At 37.9% G+C, this 22,528-nt stretch overlaps 2 protein-coding genes across 3 annotated transcripts; both read left to right on the top strand.

Annotated features, from left to right (window-relative positions):
• The first annotated feature begins 803 nt into the window (after positions 1-803).
• dscc1 (DNA replication and sister chromatid cohesion 1) lies at positions 804-10,647 on the top strand. Its single transcript, XM_053626885.1, has 9 exons — positions 804-1,183; positions 2,439-2,607; positions 3,403-3,537; positions 3,659-3,749; positions 5,714-5,852; positions 6,127-6,179; positions 6,324-6,481; positions 6,577-6,725; positions 10,408-10,647. The coding sequence occupies exons 1-9, from the start codon at positions 1,014-1,016 to the stop codon at positions 10,517-10,519; spliced, it is 1,176 nt and encodes a 391-aa protein (XP_053482860.1). The 5' UTR covers positions 804-1,013; the 3' UTR covers positions 10,520-10,647.
• Positions 10,648-19,240: 8,593 nt separating this feature from the next.
• Positions 19,241-22,031, top strand: LOC128608784 (uncharacterized). Of its 2 annotated transcripts, none has more exons than XM_053626836.1 (2): positions 19,241-19,445; positions 20,853-22,031. In XM_053626836.1, the coding sequence occupies exon 2, from the start codon at positions 20,865-20,867 to the stop codon at positions 21,444-21,446; it is 582 nt and encodes a 193-aa protein (XP_053482811.1). In that variant the 5' UTR covers positions 19,241-19,445; positions 20,853-20,864; the 3' UTR covers positions 21,447-22,031. The 2 variants fall into 2 exon arrangements, with proteins under 2 accessions (XP_053482811.1, XP_053482803.1); XM_053626828.1 differs by having other exon boundaries at positions 19,263-19,441.
• The last annotated feature ends 497 nt before the right edge of the window (positions 22,032-22,528 follow it).

Below are 22,528 nucleotides of genomic sequence, written 5' to 3'. Positions count from 1 at the left end.
GTCACGCCCAGTGCAGTGTTGCCAGATCCGTGGTTATCTTTCAGAATTCTTCTGGATTTGGTCGGTGGTTTACTATATCAAACTTTCCTCAAGTTCCAATGGGTAAGCGAACCAGGGAACTCAGGGTACAAGGAGGGTGCCAACCCATCGAAGGGCACAATCGCACACATTCAAACACATTCAAACACACACACACACAAAACAGACAATTTGGAAATGCCACTCAGCCACCAACATGTCTTTGGACTGGGGGAGGAAACCGAAGTACACAGAGGAAACCTCCAAAGCACAAGGAGAACATGCAAACAGATAATAATTATGATGTATTGTTCTTTAATAAATAATTGTTTTAATGCATTCATATGCAAATCAATATTGTATAAGATAAAACACTTGTACTTTTATAGGAAAATAATCCACTTCATACCATTCTTTATTTCTTTATTTATTTACGTAAGTACGTAAGTAAGTATGTAAGTACATAAGTAAGTAAATGGGTAAGTGAATAAGTACATAAGTAAGTACTTAAGTAAGTAAATACATAACTAAGTAAGTACGTAAGTACACAAGTAAGTAGTACTTAAGTACGCAAGTACGTAAGTACTTAAGTACACAAGTAAGTAAGTAAATACATAAGTACATAAGTACTTAAGTACACAGTAAGTAAGTAAGTATTTAAGTAAGCAAATACGTAAGTAAGTACGTACGTAAGTAAGTAAATACGTAAGTAAGTCAATACGTAAGTTAGTAAATACGTAAGTAAGTAGCTAAGTACTTAAATAAGTAAGTAAGTAAGTAAGTACGTAACGTCTGAGTGTTAGACTGCTTTTGTCAGAGACCTGGCAACCCTGGCCAAATGTGTCTTCCGCCACAATATTGCGGGAAAATTGAGCTCATAACAAGCCGAATAAGATTCGCATTAGCTTTAGCTTTGATAGTCATTGCACTGTTTTGATTGATTCAGCAGCAAAGTAAAGCCTCACTATCCGAGCGTTAGACGAGGAGGAGACGCGATGCGGACATTAGAGGAGGTTCAGGCCACGCTACACATTGCGAAGCTAAAGGAAGAGGACTTGCACCCTGTAACACACTGCCTGTCGTTCAGCGACAATGTTTCCTCCGGAGATTACTGCCTCATGGAACTGGACGATACACTTTGTAAACACATTGAAGAAGGAAAGAGGTGCGCAGTGTTTTGTTCTGTTGCCTCGAGTGACGGGAACTGGCATAAGAAAATAACTTCATACAGCTTACGGTTTAGTTACCTAGCAACAACAGCTAGTGCACATATTACACAGTAAAGCTAGCAGGAGGAGTTATTTTAAAATGGCCAAAGTATACCATATTATGGAGTACTAGCCGATGAGGCATAATGAACATAAATATTTTCTACTGTTTCATGCATTTTCAGTTTTACATCATGTGAAAGAGCTTTATTTGCTGTGGTTATCCCCAATGCAGTCTCTACTACCAGGCGAAATGGTCACCACTCCAGACCACGTGACCAGTATATTTTATGAAAATCCACCTTTTTAAAATATTATAATTCATTATGTATTAACTTTAACATTATATAAATGTGTACAATAAAATTCTGGCTCTTTATTTGAGGCATAAGGCTTTTTACTCCTGCCCTTTCCATTCATACAACACAATTCCTCTTCAACTGTTATAATGTTCTCTATTCAGGCCCAGATGTTTTGTTGTTCTATATTAAATTCAGATATGAACAACAAAATGAAACAAAGAGAAAAATCACCTAAATGTTCTTCTTTTCTTGTTTTTGAGAAGGACGATTCCAGAAAATCTTGTACATGGTCAATATTTGTCACGTTGTGATAAGCTGAAAGAAATAGAGCTGTGAGGAAAAGGCAGCAAAACATCTAATAGCACGGCAAAAATAGATAGCTGTTCCGTTAGTTCTGGTCAGCAATGCCGGGTTGTTCTGTGTGTTTGATAGCCGTCATGTATGTCGACGTTATTAATGTGTTCGGTGTGACGGCAGAAGTAGCAGTGTAACATGTTTATAACAGTAGCAGATTACATGGTCAAAGGGTTTACAGTGCGGTCTGCATCCCCTGCACAGAGAAACTACTGTAATATGATTTAGTCTGGGTCTAGAAGGAGTGAGTTGCAAAATCCAACCAAAATGTTTGAGGAGTCACAGCCAGACACAAAAGAGATAAAAACCACAAAAGTAAGACGAACTGCTGTTAACAGACAGAAATGTATTTAATCCTGTATCTTGAAAAAGTCATTCGATCATATGATAACTGTGAAAACTGCGACACCATACTGGATTAGATACATTCAAATTCAATTCATGTGACTAGTCCAAAAGAAATGGTCACTGACCCCCACTTTGAGACGCACTGAGCTAAAGAAGTTCTGAGTGAAGTTTGTACTGATTGCTATTTGTTGTGCCTCTTTATTATCAGTCTTACAATCAGAGGTGACAAAGATGAGCATGCGGTCCTGTGCAGCGAAGACCAGACCTATGACTTGAAAATAGCGGACACGTCCAATTTGCTCCTGTTTCTACCCGGATGTAGGACTCCAGAGCAGTTCTCTGACAGTGCATCAGATCCTAAGTTAATCCAAGCCCAGGTAAGGCCTTATAGCCCTGAAAACCCAACTCCTACCTGCAAAGAAACAGTTTAATCTCCGTTATATTTGGTTAAAGTCACAAGAAATCCAACCTCTCAGGTGCAAAAACAGGTGCATGACTCAAAAAAATAAAGAAAATGTTGATTGAGCAAAAGGTCTTTGTAATATGGAAAGGGAATCGATTTAGCCAATTCACGTTGTTGTGACCTCTGTGGTGTCTGTGAGCTCTGTATTTGTACATTAGCCTGTTGTATTATTGTGGCATGTCGTAGAGGTGATCAAGGACTTTTGCTTGTGGTTATTTGTATTACTTGGCACTTTATCAGTCATGTGACATTCACTGTTGGTTGCTTTCGTAGCTTGTATTGTATTAATTCATTCATTAATCTGAAAACACTTTGTCCTGGTCAGGGTCATGGTGGATTCCAAAACCTGTCCCAGGGACACTGGGCACAGTGTGGGAATACACCTTTGATACACGCACACATACACACACACATTAAGACCTTATTCACGCTTAGAGGAAATTTAGTGTAGTCAATCTATGTACCAGCATATATTTGGGATGTCGGAGGAAACCAGAGAATACAGAGGAAACCCATGCATATACAGGGAGAGCGTGCAAATCTCCGTACAGACAGTAACCTCGGGATATACCTGGAATTGTGGAGCTGTGAAGTGGCACAGTGTTGCAGCCTTCAGATCGTATTTTGCCTTTCGAGGTTGCTTTGAATAAAAGTGTCTGAGAAATGAAGAAATAAATATGCAACATGTAATACCACTTTCTGTTGTCAGATCTGGGGTTGCGCTAACAGTTACTGGGAGCTGAGACGTCAACGACCAAAGTTAAAGAAACTCAAGAAGCTGCTTATGGAGAACCCATACGACGGCCCACCGATCGGTGCACAGGAGTCTCCAGAGCTCATCAAGGTACAGGACCCAAGTGCATGACTTACGTGCTTCACACACACAGATCTGAATGTATTAAATGTGTCCATTTAGATGGAGTCAAGTGGATACAGGCTTATATTGGTGTATTTATTTTTCTCAGTATACTATGGAGGACCTTCTAGAGAGAATACAAGGAAGCCAAAAGGAGATTGAGGCCTACCTTCAAGGAATTCATGCATGTAAAATTGATGGTAAGTATTGCTGTATCAGTATTGCTGAGGACGCTGAAGATCCGTAAAGCTAGTGATTGACCGATATAGATTTTTTATAACCGATACTGATATTTGCATGTTTATGTGCCTGATAACCGATATGCAGAACCGATATTTATGTATTGTTTTACTTCTGTTTTTGACAGTGATAACACTGAACTGAACCTTTTTTAAGAAAAAAATATAACAATTTTGTCAATTTCACTTCCTCATCGCATATAAAACAAAATAAAACTCTTATTTATACACCAATAAATAAACAGGTCTGAAAGAGCATAAAAAATTTAAAAATAAAGTGCACTGTTACTAAAGCGGCTTTTTTTAAAATAAAAGCTTCAATGAGGTAAACAGATTACGTGACTCTTGGAGTTTGTCTCTTTCTTAGCACCAAGCTGCTTACACTACATATCAAGCGTTTATGTAACGCATCTCATTTGTGCATTATGTTATGTTAAATAAAATGTATTAAGTAGAGATGCACCGATGTATCGGCCGATAAAGGCTATTTTTCGAGCTATGGGCAATCAGCCGATAGTTTAAAAACATCGATGTTCAGGGCCGGTTATATCCTGTGAATCAAAAGAGTGCGGGAAAACACATCAGGTTCGTGCTGTGTATAAAGAAGATGTCTCTTGTGTGGAATGACGACAGAACTGCAGTTTGTAATCTCTGTAATGCTAAAATTTTACACCGGACATGAGCAGCAGTGAAACAGGAGTTTCTGCGTCGAGTCAATTATTTATTTTTTTACATTTTTTATTTTTGCTGCACTGCTCGAGCTGAATTAAAAGGCCAGTACACTGTTGAAAGATTTAAATGAAGATGAGTTGACAAAAAGTATATATTTCACAGAAAAATATATTTGTAGAGTAGTATATTTCATATCCAGTTAATGTTAATATATAAAAAAGTTAATATTATTTATCAGTTTGATGTCAGTGATGAAGTAGAAATGCTTTTGTTTGTGGTGAGTGAATGTGAGACTAACAGGAGGTTTTTTAGAATTCAGTCAATGTTAATATGAATTAATAACATTCAATAAGTTAAGAAATCTTACTTTAATCTTCAGAATGTAGTTCATGTGTTAATGTTAATTAGAATAATGTGTTTATGAGACCAGATACTGTGAAACAACTTGTTGAAATGGAGAGAATAAAGTTTTAATTTGCATTTCTTTCAGAATTGTGGAATTAATTATTATTAATTTAAAAGAAGGTATAAAAGGCAGAACTATCGGTATTGGCCGATATCACTCTGAATAATCGGTTATCGGTATCGGCTGAGAAATTTAGTATCGGTGCATCTCTAGTATTAAGTAAAGCAAAGCAAGTATACTTTACCTGTGCACATCCTTGACTCGCCTTGCCTCAGATTCAGTGTTGTAATCCCGGTCCTGCATGCAATTCTCAAAACGCCCACAAGATGGCTCCATTTATGGGTGGATCCGATATTACAAAACGATGTCCGATTATGGGAAAATGCTTAAATGTCAGGGAAAATATTTCTTAAAACTGATTATCGGTCGATCTCTACTTAAAGCCACAAAGAGTATTTTAGGTAACCACTGTGATGTATGTTAAAGTTTAGGAAAGTTTATATAATATTGTTATTGTGATAACATGACACGAAACACTTTTCCGAAATATCATTGGTATATGTTATTATAATATTTTTTTAATCGTGAACTAAGTGGAAATGAAAGGAAGCATCTCATTTGATGTATTTGTTTTTATCCAATCTTAAAAGTTGGAAGATTGGAAGTGTCGTGTACCCCCCCCCCCCACCACCATCATCATATTAAACATCATATAATGCATTGTGATGTGATTTTTGTTTTTGTTATATCGCCCAGCCCTAATGCTAAGTGTTACAGAAATTTCACTCTGAAAGAAGTTCTGCTCTGAGTCCAGTGTGTTTACGCCTGCGTGTACTCTGTTCTCCAGGATACTGGCGGATTTTGGATTTTGATTACGAGCTGAAGCTCCTGGGTCATGTGACTCAGCTGGTGGATTCAGAGTCATGGTCTTTGAGTAAAGTGCCTCTCAGTGTGTGTCTGGAGGAGCTGGCGCCTTTAGAGCCTAAGTGAGTGCAACCGGGGCTCACAGGGTGTAACGGTTAAACATACGGGCGCACAAATTACTCATTAACGCTCATTCGGTCATTTTCCGAATTTTTCCGGTCATTTTCAAGTCATTTGAAATTTATGTTGGAAGTTTATATTTGAAATAAGTATAGTGTATATAGATTTATGTTTATATTTGAAATAAGATCAAAGGTAATTTAAAAATAATAACTGTTGCATATTTTAGTTAGTAGTTTAAGGGTATGTGCACTGACTCTACTGCACCATTTTCAGAGCAATGATAGAGCACTGTCTCAACTGTTACGGAAGACGGTATAACACCGAAGGTCAGTAAATTTAGTCTATGGCCTCAATATATGACTTTTTTTTTTCTACGTTGTCCAGAATTCAAGCAATTTAAATGTAAAAGTGATGATCCTGTGAACATTCCTGTCTTTCCATCTCGATCACTCTCTCTGTCCTTTGCACAGATGGAGAGGTGATGTATGCACTGGATGAGGATAAAGTGTGCAGGGCCATGGCTCAAATGCTGCTGCAGAACGCTGTTAAGTTCAACCTGTCCGAGTTTCAGGAAGTGTGGCAGCAGAGCGTTCCTGAGGGCGTGAGCACAAGACTGGACCAGCTCAGTGTAAGAAGATGCACATGCACACATTTGGCAGTGATATGTGTAACTTCCACTGTAAGAGGTCTCATTATAGAGTGGTCGATGTGTGTTCTGCGCAGGGCTTAGCTCTGGTGGACTGCAGCTCGAGGCCAGAGACCATCTCACTGTTGCGAGTAGAGGACCTTCCTGAGGATACACTGGAGCGCTTTAACGCTCTCTTTGCTATGAGGGAGAAGTGGACACAGCAGGACATAGAGCCTTACATACGGTGAATAGCATCCTGTTTGCACACGTGGTCTCTGTAAATGTACACTTTGAAATTAATATTCAAAGAAGCAATTCAAGGGGGAAGTGTGTGATTCAGTGGGTGGCACCGTGCAAGTTAGCAAAGATTAAATATGAATATACAGATATACAAAAATTTAAGTGTGTAAAAGTCTTAGGCACATACAAAGATGCTATAAAGCAAATTTGCCTGAAAAATAATGACATGTAAACATTTCTATATACTATAAGAAGCAATAGGCAGTAATAAATGTCAGTATTTGGTATGACAACCAATTGCTCTTTAAAAATGTTTAAATAATAATTATAGTAATTATTACTAAGATTTATATAGCTAGGCACTCAAAGTGCTTTACATTGTATAAGGGGGAAATCTCCTCAAACCACCACTAGTGTGTAGCATCCACCTGGATGATATGACTGCAGCCATGGTGCACCAGAACACCCACCACACACCGGCTATTACTGGAGAGGAGAGAGTGATGTATCCAGTTCAGAGATGGAGATTATTAGGGGGCCATGATAGATAAGGGCCAATGGGGAAATTTCACCAGTACACCTGGGTTTTACCCTTACTGTTTACAAGAAGTGTCCTCGGATTTTTAATAACCACAGAGAGTCAGGACCTGGGTTTAAGACAGTGCTTTTTTATTTTATTTAAACAGTGTAGTGTCCCTGTCACTATACTGGGCTATTAGGCCCCACACAGACCACAGGGTGAGCACCCCCTGCTGGCCTCACTAGTACTACTTCCAGCAGCAAGCTTAGTTTTCCCCAGGAGGTCACTCATCCAGGTACTGGCCAGGCTCAACCCTACTTAGCTTCTGTGAGAAACTAAGCGAGAACTGCAGGGAGATATGACTCTGGCTTCAGTAGCTTTTGGTAAGGTTTGTGCAGTTTTAGAAGGAATTTGTGCTGGTAAGTTTTTCTAAACATCTTGGAGAATCTTCCGCAGGTCCTCTGGAGACTGTTTGTGCCAGTAAATCTTGAGAGAATTTAGTGTCTTTTTGTAATATGTTCCTTTCTTTACAGACATATGAACATTTTTCTGTCGCATTGAATTTATTGTTGAAAAAAACTCATAAAATAAATATCTAACAAGACTTGATTAAAAAAACCAACAACAAACCTCAGGGTGTCTAAGACTTGCACAATACTGTGTGTGTGTGTGTGTGTTTGTGTGGGGGGGTCATTTGCAAATAGTGGCAGTCTAGTTGGTGGGTGGAGTGGGTTGGGTATGGGGGTCTGGTGGGGCATGGTGGCTTATTAGTTAGCATTTTAGCTATGGGGTTGGGGGTTCAATAACCGCCTCCGTGCTGTGTGCACAGAGCCAGAGCTTGCATGTTCTCCCCGTGCTTCAAGGGTTTCCTCTGGGTACTCCAGTTTCCTCCCTAGACACGTAGGTTGATTGGCATTTCCAAATTGTCCTTAGTGTGTGAATGGATGTGCGATTGCGCCCTGCGATGAGTTGGCACCCCGTCCAGGGTGTCCCTTGCCTTGTGCCCCGAGTTCCTTGGGATAGGCTCCAGAATCCCACATGACCATGTGAAGGATAATTGGTATGGAAGATGGATGGATGGATGGATAGTTAGTTAGTTGGAGTTAGGATAGATAGTAGGCTCCTAATGGCGTGGAACTGTTGCCATACCAGGTAGTGATGTTACCTGTCAGGATGCTGTCAACTGCACAGGTATAGAATGTCTTCAGAATGTGGGAGGAGAGTGTGAACTTCTGGAGTTGTCTGAGCTACTGCCTTGCTTTCTTTTTATTACATTATGGGTGTGGTGTGACCAGGAGTGGTCTTGGACCACACCACGGTATGTGAAGCTGGTCACTTTTTCACTGAAGTCCCGTTCATGATTAGTGGGGTGTAGTTTCCTGTCTGCTGTTTTCTGAAATCCACCACCATCTCCTTGGTCTTACTGACGTTCAGTGAAACGTTATAAGCCAGATGATCCACCATAACCACCTGTGGTCGGCTGGCGAGGAAGTTAAGAACCCATTTGCAGAGAGAGTTGTTCAGCCCAAGGGATCTCATTTTCATGGTATTGAAAGCCAAACTGTAGTCAATGAGTAGAACTCGCATAAATCCCCCTCCCTTTTTCATGGTGGGATATGGTGGAATGCAGCAGGTGGGAGATGGAGACATCTGTACCTCTGTCTGTTTCAGTTTCATTTGAGCCTGTAGGCAAACTGGAGAAGGTCAAATGAGCTGGGAAGGGAGGAGCAGATGGAAGTACTTCGAAAGGCTAGTAAAGAACTACATCACCACGAACGTCAGAGCTGCTGAACCGCTTCCAGAGTGAAAGAATTTCTAATGACCCCCTTATGATCACAGCACAGAGTTCATTTTAAGAATGACATAGTTGATATGTACTATTGTATTGGTTTATTCAAACCTGAAAAGTTTTTATTCCTCACCTTTCCAGATGTAGTTGAGTTATTTTACCACTACAGTTATGCTTACAGCTGTTATAACTAAATCATATCGGCTGATACTATACAGTCACGCCGATATTCAGTATAACTGCACTATTATAAGTACGATATTGCTTTTATACAGCAGTTTTATAAATGAGATATTAATATCAACTCGTTGACATTTCAGACGCAAATATTTGGGTTATTTTTGCCCCACGAGTGGAAATAGATCCCGAAAAAGTGATACTCACTGATAGTCCTGGCTAGCTAGCTCGCATTTATTTGTACATTCCCGTTAAAGTTGCTTCCACTGACATTGGTGTCCCATCTATCTTTTCATCTTCATCTGACGAGATTTCAGATTTTAAGTCAGAAGTTATATTCATGAAAACTGTATCGATTACCATGTCCACTGATGATGTCGCTAATGTTAACTGTTGTGACTTAAATAGTCTGCGCTTATATAGCGCTTTTCTCCAAAGTGCTTTACACTATGTCTCATTCACACACACAGCAATGGTAGTAGAGCTGCCATGCAAATTGCTAACTTGCCATCGGGAGCAATTGGGATTCAGTGTCTTGCCCAAGGACACTTCGGCATGTGGAGTCATGTGGGCCAGGAATCGAACCGTCAACCCTACGATTAGTGGACAACCCGCTCTACCACCTGAGCCACGGCCACCCGTGGCTTCTTCAGTGGGACTGTTTTCAAAATTGGAATTTTACATGATGAACAAGCAGAGTGATGCAAACAGTGTAACCTCGCAGTGCGGTTATTCTAAATATATGCACTCTTGGAATGTTTCTCATCCAGTGAAATTAGTGGACTAACTGTTGTATGATAAAAATCTAATATCCCTGGATATACATCACGGATTCCCGAGGGTCCCGGGACACCACTTTGAAAACCATGGTTTTAAAAGGGTATCAGATACCAGTAATACCAATAATAGGACTGTTATATGGAGATTAAGAGTTTTAAAATGTATGCATTTTTGCACATATCACTGTATATTCAGCATTTCAGACTCCTGTCTAAACATGCATAATCTAACAATTAACCCACAGGATAGAGTTACATAATGTAGCCTAAGCATGACTCAGTATTCGGTGTAGCCTAAACTTCTATCTTTGCAATGATTTTTTTTTTTTCTGTTGTAATATACAGTAATTTCCATTAAAAGTCAATTCACTTGTTTGAAGAAGATTGCCCTTGTTTAATTCTTGACTGTTTGGTCCAACAGGGATCTGTGTGGAGAGAAGCAAACAACTGGAGCTCTGCTGACTAAACACGCCCGCTCCTCCATGCAGAACGGGATAAAGGTGTACAACTCAAGAAGACCAGTTGCAACATGATATGTAATTTCACTTCTCTTTGTGTAAGACTCGAAGTACATTTTAAAACATTTGTTCCCTGTGTTTTTCCACTGTTACGTATAATGTATTGCCAACAATTTGTTAATAAAACATATTCTAAAACAGTATTGCAGTGTTTTGTAGTATATTGTATAGGCTTGTTTGCTCACACAAGTATTATTAATAAAAGAAATGGCAATAATTCTGTCATATCTAATAAGCATAGATGGTTGACTGCTTATACATGTATTTATTATTATACAGCTGTGATTATAAGGCAAGGGTTAGTACAGTGATGTGGATTCTAAGGTTGCTGTTAATACAGAGTTATTAGTAAATGTGCACTGATTGCGTTCAATTACATCACATACACAAACTCGTATTTGATTACATTGAATTGTGTCTCAGCAAGTATTACAGTTTCATTGGCATGAGGCTATATTTGTGTTTTTGTATAAATCCTTCAGACTATGTCAAGTTAATCATTCTGATGAAGAGACAAAGAGTATTACGGCTGTTGACAGCAGTGTGAGTATTAGAAGGCTGAGATTAACATGTGCAAACTGTGCCTGGTTCTGAGAATTTGGATTTTTACAGTCTGGCTTATTGTCTGGTCCAACATTATTTGGATTGCGTTGAAAATGCACTGGACGACAGTAACCCTGGATCTCATCACACGCCAATAAAAGATACTTCGTCTCTTTGAGGACCTTGCAAACATCACAGTTGTTATCCACGAATACGGTAGTGAAGTTGAACTCCTGTTTGCTGACACACTGGTCACCAGTGTATATTTGACCTCCTGAAGGAGAGCAGACGTTATCCACTTGTTGTTTCTGGGCGAAGGGGATAAAGGACTGAATTGGTCGATCACATGTCCCTATATTTTTAATAAAAGCTTGCCACTGGTTTTGGTCAAGGGTTTCAGGGGTGTCTGGACATACATGCTTATTCAGGAATGTCTTGTAAGCATCAATCTCGTTAGAATACATGCAGGGGTAAGGGTTGAACTCTGAAGAGGTAGTCGTCAATTTATTAGCAAGAACTACCCAGAAGAAAGAGACAGACACAATGTAGAAGTTCATAATGAGTCTTGTGTCTGAAAAAGAAATAAATGACGGAATTGAATTTACCATACTGTTAAACTATGTCTGCTTAAAAAGTAACATTTTATAAATAGAAGCCTGTTATAAAACAAAAAGAGTATATTACCAGTGTAGAGTGACATGTAGAAGAAACAGTTCCGTCTTGCTAGCTGTGCTGACTGACCACTAATGTCCTTCTCTTGACTACTTTGCTCCTTAGTTCTTCTCTTATCAAATGAGCAACTCCCTCTTATCAGAGATCATTGTTTTTTTCTATTAAGCTTTTGTGCACTAGCTTTCTCCAAAGAGCTTGTGTTGGGTCTTAACTTAGAAACTCTTTATTGAACTCGTACCTTGCAAAACATATGTGTGTATATACAGTACTGTGCAAAAGTTTTAGGCACATACAAAAAAAAATGCTCTAGAACAAAGATGCCTTCAAAATAATGAAATTAAATGTAAAATAAATAAATAAATAAATAAAATACCACAAAGAGCAGTAAACAGTAGCAAATTAAACAAAGTCAATATTTTGTGTGACAAAATTTTTTTTTAAATAGAATTAGTAGTCTCCAGTATAATTAGTGCATTTTTATAAGGAAATGAGCTGTAAGTTTTATTGAGCATCTTGCAGAACCAGTCACGGTTCTTCTGAAGACTTTGACTGTCACACTTGCTTCTTATTTTTGCAGCAAAATCCAGCAGCCTTCATTGTGTTTATTGTCTGAAAAGTGTCTCTTACCACTTAATATTCTGCTTTCTTTACTGACATACAGACATTTTTCTGTAACATTTCATTTTGTGCTGGAAAACTAATGTTTGGAAATCAAAAATGTTTTTTGTACTGACTCGCTAATGTAGAAGTTGTCAAATAAAAATCTATAACAAGGTGCCTATAACTTTGATTGACTGGGCCATTCTAACACCTTGACTTTTTTCTCTGAAACCAACTGAAAGTTTCCTTTGCTGTATGATTTGGATCGTTGTCCTGCTGGAAGGTCCACCCACATCTCATCTTCATCATCCTGGTTGATGGCAGCAGATTCTTCTCAAGAATCTCCTGGTAAAGGCTCCATTCATCATTCCTTCAGTTATATGAAGTCTACCAGTGCCATGTGATGAAAAACAGCCCCACACCATGATGCTTCCACCTCCACACTTCACTGTTGGTATTGTGTTTTTAGGGTGATGTGCAGTGCCATTTCTTCTCCAAACATGGTGTGTAGTATGACAGACAAAAAGTAAAATTTTGCTCTCGTCTGACCAGACTACACTCTCCTAGTATTTCATAGGCTTGTCTAAATGAGTTGTAGCAAACTTTAAACGAGCTTTGACATGCCTTTTCTTTAGTAATGGAGTCTTGCGGGGTGAGCGTGAGCAGTGGAGTGCATTGCCTATTGTTTTCTCTGTGACGATGGCACCTGCTTCCTCCAAGTGTTTCTGGAGCTCTTTCCGAGTGGTCCTTGGCTCTTGGTCTACTCTTCTGACTATTCTTCTGACTCCCTGCTCAGAAATCTTGCTCGGAGCTCCTGTCTTTGGCCAGTTGATGACAGGGTGATGTTGCTTCCACTTGTGGATAATGACTCCAATGGTGCTTATTGGAGGATTCAGAAGTTTTGAAATACGTCTGTATCCGATTCCATCAATATGTTTTGCAACAATAAGGTTGCGAAGGACTTGGGAGAGTTCTTTTCTTTAACCCATCATGAGATGTTTCTTGTGTGACACCTTGGTAACGAAAAGCCTTTTTATAAACCATAATTTTACAAACCCAGCTGATATTTATTTTCACAGATAGGAGGTATAATCACTTTCTAACTACTTACGGATTTCAGTTGGCTCCTTGCCTTGGAGAACTGCTTTTTCTTAGCATGTTCAATACTTTTTTCCTTTGTCATTGCACTTTATTAAACACAACTTTATTTATGGACTTTAATGTTGTGAATTCTTTATATTTGCAGATTTCTTGAGCTAATACTGATGTCTGGTGAAATTTTCATATAAATAGCCTCATTGGAAATATATTCACTGAAAAAAATGTTTGATACTTATTTCCCCCACTGTATGTATGCTATTAAGCATCTTTCTATCTGGTTTTAGACCTGCATCTACAGGTATATATGTTTACGCAGAGTTATAAGCAGAGACATATTGCAACTACTCAAGGTTTAATTGCACTGTGTTCTATTATTCCCTTGTATTGTTTGCTTTTATACTGCATATTTACACTGATAACTTATCTGATGGTCAGTACTATACTACACTATACTGAGGTTACGTGAGAACTTCATTTCATGAATTCACTTACATACAGCAAGTATAACTTTACAAATACATTATATAAATTGTATATTATAGAAATTGTTTCAAAGGTATTAAAAATAGCCCTCAATCAGGCTGATGAAACATGAACTCTAGCCATAATTTTAACTAAACCAGGAACACACTGTATGCACATCAGTAAGAGAGAAGAAGTTGTGGGATACTGTATAAGGCACATGTCCACCTAGGTCCACTATTGTTTTTGGAGTACACTAAGTAGTGCCAGTGATATTATGATATAATTATCATGATAAATTATATTACAATGCACAATTCTGAAATATCATCAGTATCATCATATGTAGATCTACTTGTTGCTTGTACTTAACACTATAAGTACCAAGCTGGCTTTCCCCTCTGCGAATGATCTTCACCTGAGGTTCGGCAAGGCTTGATCTAAAACATACAGTATATATACTGTCTTACAATGTTAGAAATCCTATTGTTTTAAGACATGAAGCTTGTGCTGGTGGTTTACGTGATGCACAAGGGTATTTCCTTGGTTACACAGATATTTCATATAAGCAAGATAAGCATTTGTGAATACACACACTTTGTGTTTAGCTTCTGAATGTCATCATAATTTCTATTTCCTCTGTTCTCTCTTAGTTCTTTTTTCTGTAATGCTCCTCTATAAACAAAAACTTATTACATTCAATAGTATTACCATTCTTTCTCCTCTCCTTTTTCTTTTGCTTTGGGGTGAGTGTGAATGCTGTTGCTTGTGGTTTTTCTACTTCACGCAGAGTACGTTTCTGGATGTGCTGAGTGTGATATGGCATACATGGAGGCCTCTCTACAACAAAGCTGAAAAGATTATCAGATACCAGTAATACCAATATATGGGGCTGTTTTTATTGGGAGTATGAGTGTTAACATGCATACATTTTTGCACATGTTAGCTAACAAATAACCCATAGGATAAAGTTGCATAATGGAGCCTGGCTCAGTGTCTGATGTAGCCTAAATTTCTATCTTTATGATGATTTTTTTTTTTTACAGTTACACCTTTACATTACACTACATATTACAGTTTTGCACATAAGTGAACAGTGGCTCAGTTCAACAAAACAGACTTTATGTAAACTGTAATGAATTGTCCTGGTTACACAATTGTATTATTTCACCATGTAGCATTAGCACATTTATAGAAGGGATTTATTTATTTATATCTGTTGTCACCCAGATGAGGATGGGTTCCATTTTGAGTCTGGTTCCTCTCAAAATTTCTTCTTCATATTGTCTCAAAAAGTTTTTCCTTGCCATTGTCGCCTCTTGCTTGCTCATTAGTGATAAATTACTGCATTTAAAATCTATATCCTAAATTGATATATTTCTGCAAAGCTGCTTTGGTACAATATCCATTGTTAAAAGCGTTATACAAATAAAACTGAATTGAATTGATATTTATTTATGATTGTGTAATATGTGTCCTAATAAAGGTCAATGCACTTGCTTGAAAAAAAAAATTCCCTTGATTAATTCTTGACTTTTAGCTCAAACAGGGTGGAGAGAATCAAACAACTGGAGTTCAACTGACAGATGAGTAAACACAACCACTCTTCCATGCAGAACGGTAAAAAGATCTGCAACTCAGGATGACCAGTTGCAACATGACTGCTAATTTCACTTCTCTTTGTTTAAGACTGGAAGTACATACATCTTAAAATGTGTTCCCTCTTTCTGTCTGCTTTTATATATTGTACAGTATAATGTATTAGAAACAATTTATTGGTATTATATTATAAAACAGTATTACAATGTTTAGTGGTATGTTGTACAGGCTTGTATTAGTAATAGTAAGACTAACTAGTAAGACTAACACATCACACGTGTTAGACAAAAAATGTATTAAAAAAATAAACACGGCACTTATGTGCATAAAATAAATGGCAACATTTATTTCATATCTAGTAAGCATAGATAGTTGAGTAGGTATGCAATAATAATTAATTTATTATTATTATACAGCTTTGATTATCAGGCAATACAGGAGTTAATACACTGATGTGGCTTCTAAGGTCATATTGCTGTTAATACACAGTCATTACATTATACATTAGCAAATGTGCACTAACTGCAGTCAGTTACATCACATACACAAACTCATATTTGATTACACTGAAGTGTGTCTCAGCAAGTATTACTGTTTCACTGGCATGAGGTTATATTTGTGTTTTTGTATAAATCTTTCAGACTATGTCAAGTTAATCATTCTGATGAAGAGACAAAGAGTATTACAGCTGTTGACAGCAGTGTGAGTATTAGAAGGCTGAGATTAACATGTGCAAACTGTGCCTGGTTCTGAGAATTTGGATTTTTACAGTCTGGCTTATTGTCTGGTCCAACATTATTTGGATTGCGTTGAAAATGCACTGGACGACAGTAACCCTGGATCTCATCACATGCCAATAAAAGATACTTCGTCTCTTTGAGGACCTTGTATACGACACAGTTGTTGTCCACGAATACGGTAGTGAAGGTGAACTCCTGATTGCTGACACACTGGTCACCAGTGTAAATTTTACCTCCTGAAGGAGAGCAGACGTTGTCCACTTGTTGTTTCTGGGCGAAGGGGATAAAGGACTGAATTGGTCGATCACATGTCCCTATATTTTTAATAAAAGCTTGCCACTGGTTTTGGTCAAGGGTTTCAGGGACGTCTGGACGTACATGCTTATTCAGGAATGTCTTGTAAGCATCAGTCTCGGCAGAATACATGCAGGGGTAAGGGTTGAACTCTGAAGACGTAGTCGTCAATTTATTAGCAAGAAGTACCCAGAAGAAAGAGACAGACACAATGTAGAAGAACATAATGGGTCTTGTGTCTGAAAAAGAAATAAATGACTGAATTGAATTTCCCTTTTTTCTTGCTTCTTGCTGTTTAAAAAAAAATGCATTTACATCAGTAAATAACAAAAAAGAAGTACATTACCAGTGTAGAGTAATATGTACACGAGGCAGCTCTGTCTTGTTGGCTATGCTGACTGACCACTAATGTCCGCTGAGTTCTCTTGACCACTTGGCTCCTTATTCTTTCCATTTCAACAACTTCCTCTTATCAGAGTGTAATGTTTTCTATTAAGCCTTTACGCAATAGCTTTCCCAAAAGAGCCTGCGTCAGGTCTCAATTTAGATAATGTTGTGGATAAATCAACCTTTTCAGCCTAAGTCAAAAACTTCAGTGACAGAGAGTTTAGTAGATGTCAAAAAGTAAATAATCTTTATTGACACAATAAAGTGTGACAATCTGCAGAAAGTCAAAATGATGCAAACACACATAGCCCTTTTTATACCTTTCTCCACAGTGTAGTCATTGTAGGTGGGGTTTTGTCTTTCCACATTAAAACACACCAATCTTCTTTGCCACAATTAAATATTCATGTCTATGTGTTATCTTAAATTTGTGGAGCATGCGCAGTTAGTTGTTTTTCTTGAAAACGGTTCATGAAGACATGGTTTCTTCTTTTTTAAAAAGAAAGGTTTCACTCAGACTGAGTCCTGACCTTGAATCCACACTCCCTTTTAGGCCTCATTCTAAGTCATTAATTGTTATCTGTCATTAATCATTAATTGTTATTAAGTAATAATTCTAAATGTTGGTTATACATATTGAATACGCTTCATTAACATATCCAAATGTTAGTTACACATATTGATTACGCTTCATAAATATTTTCTACAATTACAGCACAAGAGAGCAGTAACAATAGACTTTAGAGCAGTAATATCATGCAACAAAAAGAACTATTTTACTTTATTGGAATCAGATTTTATGCTGCCAGCTTATCTGAAGATGAATAAACTGAAGCTTTGCCTGTGCTCTATTCATGTGAGGGAAGAAGTAAGATGTGAAGCATAGACTTATTTCATAAACCATTGATGAAAACAGTCTTACAGGATAATATACGGTACCTATGGCAATTTTACAAATAAATTGTATAAAATGTAGAGAAAGTGATATTTCAGAAGTATTAAAACTTGTGTTTACTGTAACAACAATAGCTCTAGCCATAATTATAACCAAAAATTCATACAGTAAGATGCTAGAAGTTATAGGATACTGTATAAAGCACAGGTTCACCAAGGATTCACAACCTTTTCTGAAACTAAAGAGTTACAGACCGCTTCTGAACAGTTCCCATCTTTTGCTTCAACCACGCTGAAGAGACAATGACTATTTATGGAAAATAACACAAGTGTTTTATAAAAAAAAAGTGACTTTTATTTCAATTCTGTGGACAGCAAAATAGAGCTACCAATCTTCAGTGGGAATGTTTGTAGTTATCACTCAAGATGCAAATTATTAAGTTATCCAGAATTTATGCAGGATCGGAGGATAGAAAAGAGTTCATCACTGGACCACTAATCCATGGCGACAGACACTGCTCATCACTCAGACCTGTTCTTAGTCAGCTTGTCATTTACTCTAATTATTTCCTTTGTAGAGTATTGCATTTTGGTCTGCACTCACCTACATAAAGTGTCCAACTAGCAGAGGTGCCTTTGGGTGAAAATTCCCAAGTCAGTTTTCATGCTATTTGGAAATATGGTGTAAGTGCAGTGGATGGCATGCTCATCCCAAATCTGCAGTTATGATCTGGGCTCTGAGATCTTCCACTCCAACCTTGGCAAACCATGTCTTCATGGAGCTCGCTGTGTGCACAGGAGCATTGTCATGCTCGAACATGTTTGAGACTCTTAGTTTCAGTAAAGAAAAATCTTAACGCAAAAGCATGCAAAGTTTGGGGAAGGCCAACATATGGGTGTGATGGTCAGGTGTCCACAAACATTTGGTCATAAAGTGCATCCGATGCACAATGAAAAAAAAAAAATTAACTATGGAGTGTAACTGGATTTTTTTTTTTTTTTTGTCTAGCAAGAAAGCACATAAATTAATAATATGCACAAAATATGATTGTTTAAAAAAAAAATCTTTCTAGTTTTATGGACCTGCATGTTCATTTTTTTTCTACCTTAAACAGTCACCTTGTAATATAAGCAGCACAAAAACACATGCACACATATAAATCACACCACACCTATTATTATTAGTAATAAAATGCTCTTCAGTAACGTGGACACATCCAAATAATTACGTTATCGTGAACTTTATACCTTCAAAGAGCAGCACGGAGCCACACCTAAAACTGAATCCTCATGAATGTGAAAGTTCACACAGTGAAATCGAGGCAGTAATAACAACCGCCCATTGGCTGATTACATTACAGTAAAGACGACAGACAGAGGAAAAGACCAATCAGTGTGAAGGAGGCGTGACTCCTTCTGCGCACGTTATACAATATGGACCAATGGCCGTCCAGTTTATATTCTGTACTGTACTGTAGTGGATAAAAAAGGACATGGAAAGTGTTGCGTGCGCAGTGAATAACAGCATATGGTCTCTCTCTCTCTCTCTCTCTCTCTCTCTCTCTCACACACACACACACACACACAAACACAGCTGTTTCCCAGCTAAACTCTGCATTATTCCGCTCACTGCAGCGATCTGGAAGTAGGTACAGATTATAACATTCCTTTCCTTTCTCTTATCTTTCTCTCTGTTCTTGGCGGTTATGGTAAATCCTATTGTTTTGGTGAATTCTCCTTCGTTTTCGTGTACCACAGCAGTACCAAACCAATGCCAGGCTGTATTTAGCTGCGACCATAGACCACTGTTACCGATTACTGATGTGACATTCATATGACGATAAAAAATAACTTTTTTATTATTATCACACTATCATAATAACGTTGTATTAAATTTGGTCTTTATATATAATAGATATCCCAGCTGATTGCTGCTATACTGCTATACTTTTTTTTATGCACATTTATTCATGCAAATAAGTCTTAATTAAATATGCACACATGTGGGTACTCAATCAAACCCAAAAATCTAGTATAATCTAGATAAATACTTTTACAGAATGTTTTGGAATATAGATTTTTTTAAAAAAATTGTTTAATCACATGCACGGTTATGAAAATCATACTGGTTGCGCCATTTTTCCAATATAAAATCTAACATAAATCCAACAATAACATTTGGGGAAATTCCTTTGTAATATCCTAATTATGGACAGGAATGAGCATGCAAAATTTCATGTATGCTGACTTTTTTGAATATAGAAAAAATACATCACTGTAAGAAGAAAAAAAAATGCTGTAAATTGTACTGGCAACCAGTAAAGTACTGTACAATTTAGATTAAACAACTGTAGAATATTTACAATAAAGTACTGCAATATCTTACATAGTAGAAAATATCATGACCTATGATATTGATTGAGCCGAAGAGTCTTGCTCAAGGACCCGATAATGGCAGCACTGGGATTTCACACATAACCTTCTGAGCACTTTATTAGGAACATTATACTAATACTGGGCAGGGCCTCACTTTGCTCTCAAAACAGCCTCAATTCTTCGTGGCATGGATTCCACAAGATGTAGGAAACACTCCTTTGAGATTCTGGTCCATGTTGACATGGACTCCTGTGAATCTCCCATTCTACCACATCCCAAAGGTGTTCAATTGTATTTAGATCCGGTGACTGGGAAGACCACTGAAGAACACTGAACTCATTGTCGTGTTCATGAAACCAGTTTGAGACTTTTGCTTTGTGACATGTTGCATTATCTTACTGGAAATAGCCGTTAGAAGAAGGTAAATTGTGGCCATGAAGTCAGACATTGTTGCACACAGTCAGCAACAACACTCAAATAGGCTGTGGCGATCTGAATTAAATAGCTAGTTATATAACTATATAATGCTTCATGTCAGGTCACAATAAATGACTATACTAATAGAAATAGAAACATTTTGTTGTGTCTATGATGATATCAATATTCTTTATTATGAATATCACAATATAATCATACTGATCATTATCACACACCTATAAGCGGTCTTTCATTCTTTGCAGGTGTCCATCAGAATGATGCTCCTCACCCTGATCCTTTTGACCTCTGCTTTGTCTCTCTGCTCATCCTTGGATGTCAACTCTAAACCATGCTTGCGAGCAAAGTACAACAATGCTCATGCCACCTTCCTCAAGCGACATCTGCCTGATGGCGTACCAAAGACATGGGACCAGAACGTGTGGAACGCACTGCTCAGGCAGATAAAGACGTGCAACAGACCCACTCAGTCGTTTTTCCATGAGAATGACAGAGAGCGTGTGAACGCAGTATGCACTAAAGCTGGTGGAAAACAGCACTCCGGCAACCTGTGTATCAGCAAGGAGAAATTCTCCTTTGTGACGGTGCGTGTGAATGTGGATGAGGGATTGTGTGGCATTAAGCGCATAAACAACGAGACCAAACACATCATCCTTGGGTGCGACGAGGTCGGGGACTCGTGTCGCCCTGTTCATTTTGAGGGGAACCCGAACAGTCTGACACCCAGTAATAATCAGCCAGACTGTGGAGAACGCTCAGGGTCAAGCTCAGTTTTTAAAGCGGCCATGTCCAAAAGCTTTCTAGTCTTCACTTTAGTAGCGTTGACTTACATTTTGTAATATTGCAAATCATACTTACAAATGTACTGGTTACACATCAGTGTTAAATAAACAGTACTGTATTAACTAGCACTGAACAGTTACAGTATTGGATTAACTAGCACTGAACTGTTACAGTATTGGATTAAGAGAGATAGTGTCACATTAGAATATGCTGTTTTGAGCAGACTCTTACTGAGTCTTGTTCTGCTCCAACTATTAGTGTTAATTCAACAGTGTAGGTACCAACTCAACACGTCTCAATTTATCACTGAGGATTTTGCTATGCAGCTTTATCGTATACTTGTGTACAAATATTCAGGCTGAGCTTTGTGATCAAATTAAGAGTAAAACTTTTTGACTAGCAGGCTGTTCTACCCAAAATGAAAAATAAAGCTATAAAACATTATTGACTTGTTATGGGTCAAACAGTATCAAGTGTCAGCATCAACAAACTTACTTGATATTTGTCTGGTGGCAGTTTATGGGGTTAGGTTTAATTGTGAAGTCTGTGATTATTTGTAGGATAAAGTGCAGTGTTGTGCCAACAGAGTAGAAGATCCACTGGATCTACACCTTATTCTTACTCTCTGACTGAAACATTCATTAACATTTATTACATAGATAAAACTAGTACTATTGAATATATCGCCTGGTAGTTAGAGAGATATGAATCATTTTAGAAGACAGAAAAGATAGATAGATAGATAGACAGACAGACAGATAGAGTGAGTGTGTGAGTGAGATGAGGTCCTAAGTTTCCATGTGCTTTGCAGAATTAGCAAAATGTTCATTAAAAAATAAGAGGGATCATAAAAATTGCATTTTGTTTTTTTTTATTTAGTTCTGCCCTGATTAAGCGATTTAACATAACATATAGTCCACAAGACACAATAATAACTGAATTTACACAAATGAACCAGTTCAAAAGTTTACATATGTTTGATTCTTAATACTGTGTCATTTCCTGGATGAGCAACGACTGTTTATATGTTTTGTGAGAGTTGTTCATGAGTCCCTTGTTTGTCCTGAGCAGTTAACCTGCCCACTGATCTTCAGAAAAATCCTCCAGGTCCTGCACATTCTTTGCTTTTCCAGCATCT

The sequence above is a fragment of the Ictalurus furcatus genome, chromosome 1, assembly GCF_023375685.1.
Source record: "Ictalurus furcatus strain D&B chromosome 1, Billie_1.0, whole genome shotgun sequence".
In the NCBI taxonomy this organism is placed as follows: Eukaryota; Metazoa; Chordata; class Actinopteri; order Siluriformes; family Ictaluridae; genus Ictalurus; species Ictalurus furcatus.
Note: the sequence above shows the minus strand (reverse complement) of the source record. Positions and strands in the feature narration are given on the sequence as shown.

Coding starts and splice junctions, on each gene's coding strand:
- dscc1 (XM_053626885.1), top strand. CDS start 1,014: ATGCGGACATTAGAGGAGGTTCAGGCCACGCTACACATTGCGAAGCTA. Junction 1,184..2,438: donor CACATTGAAGAAGGAAAGAG/GTGCGCAGTGTT, acceptor CTTTATTATCAG/TCTTACAATCAGAGGTGACA. Junction 3,538..3,658: donor AGTCTCCAGAGCTCATCAAG/GTACAGGACCCA, acceptor TATTTTTCTCAG/TATACTATGGAGGACCTTCT.
- LOC128608784 (XM_053626836.1), top strand. CDS start 20,865: ATGATGCTCCTCACCCTGATCCTTTTGACCTCTGCTTTGTCTCTCTGC.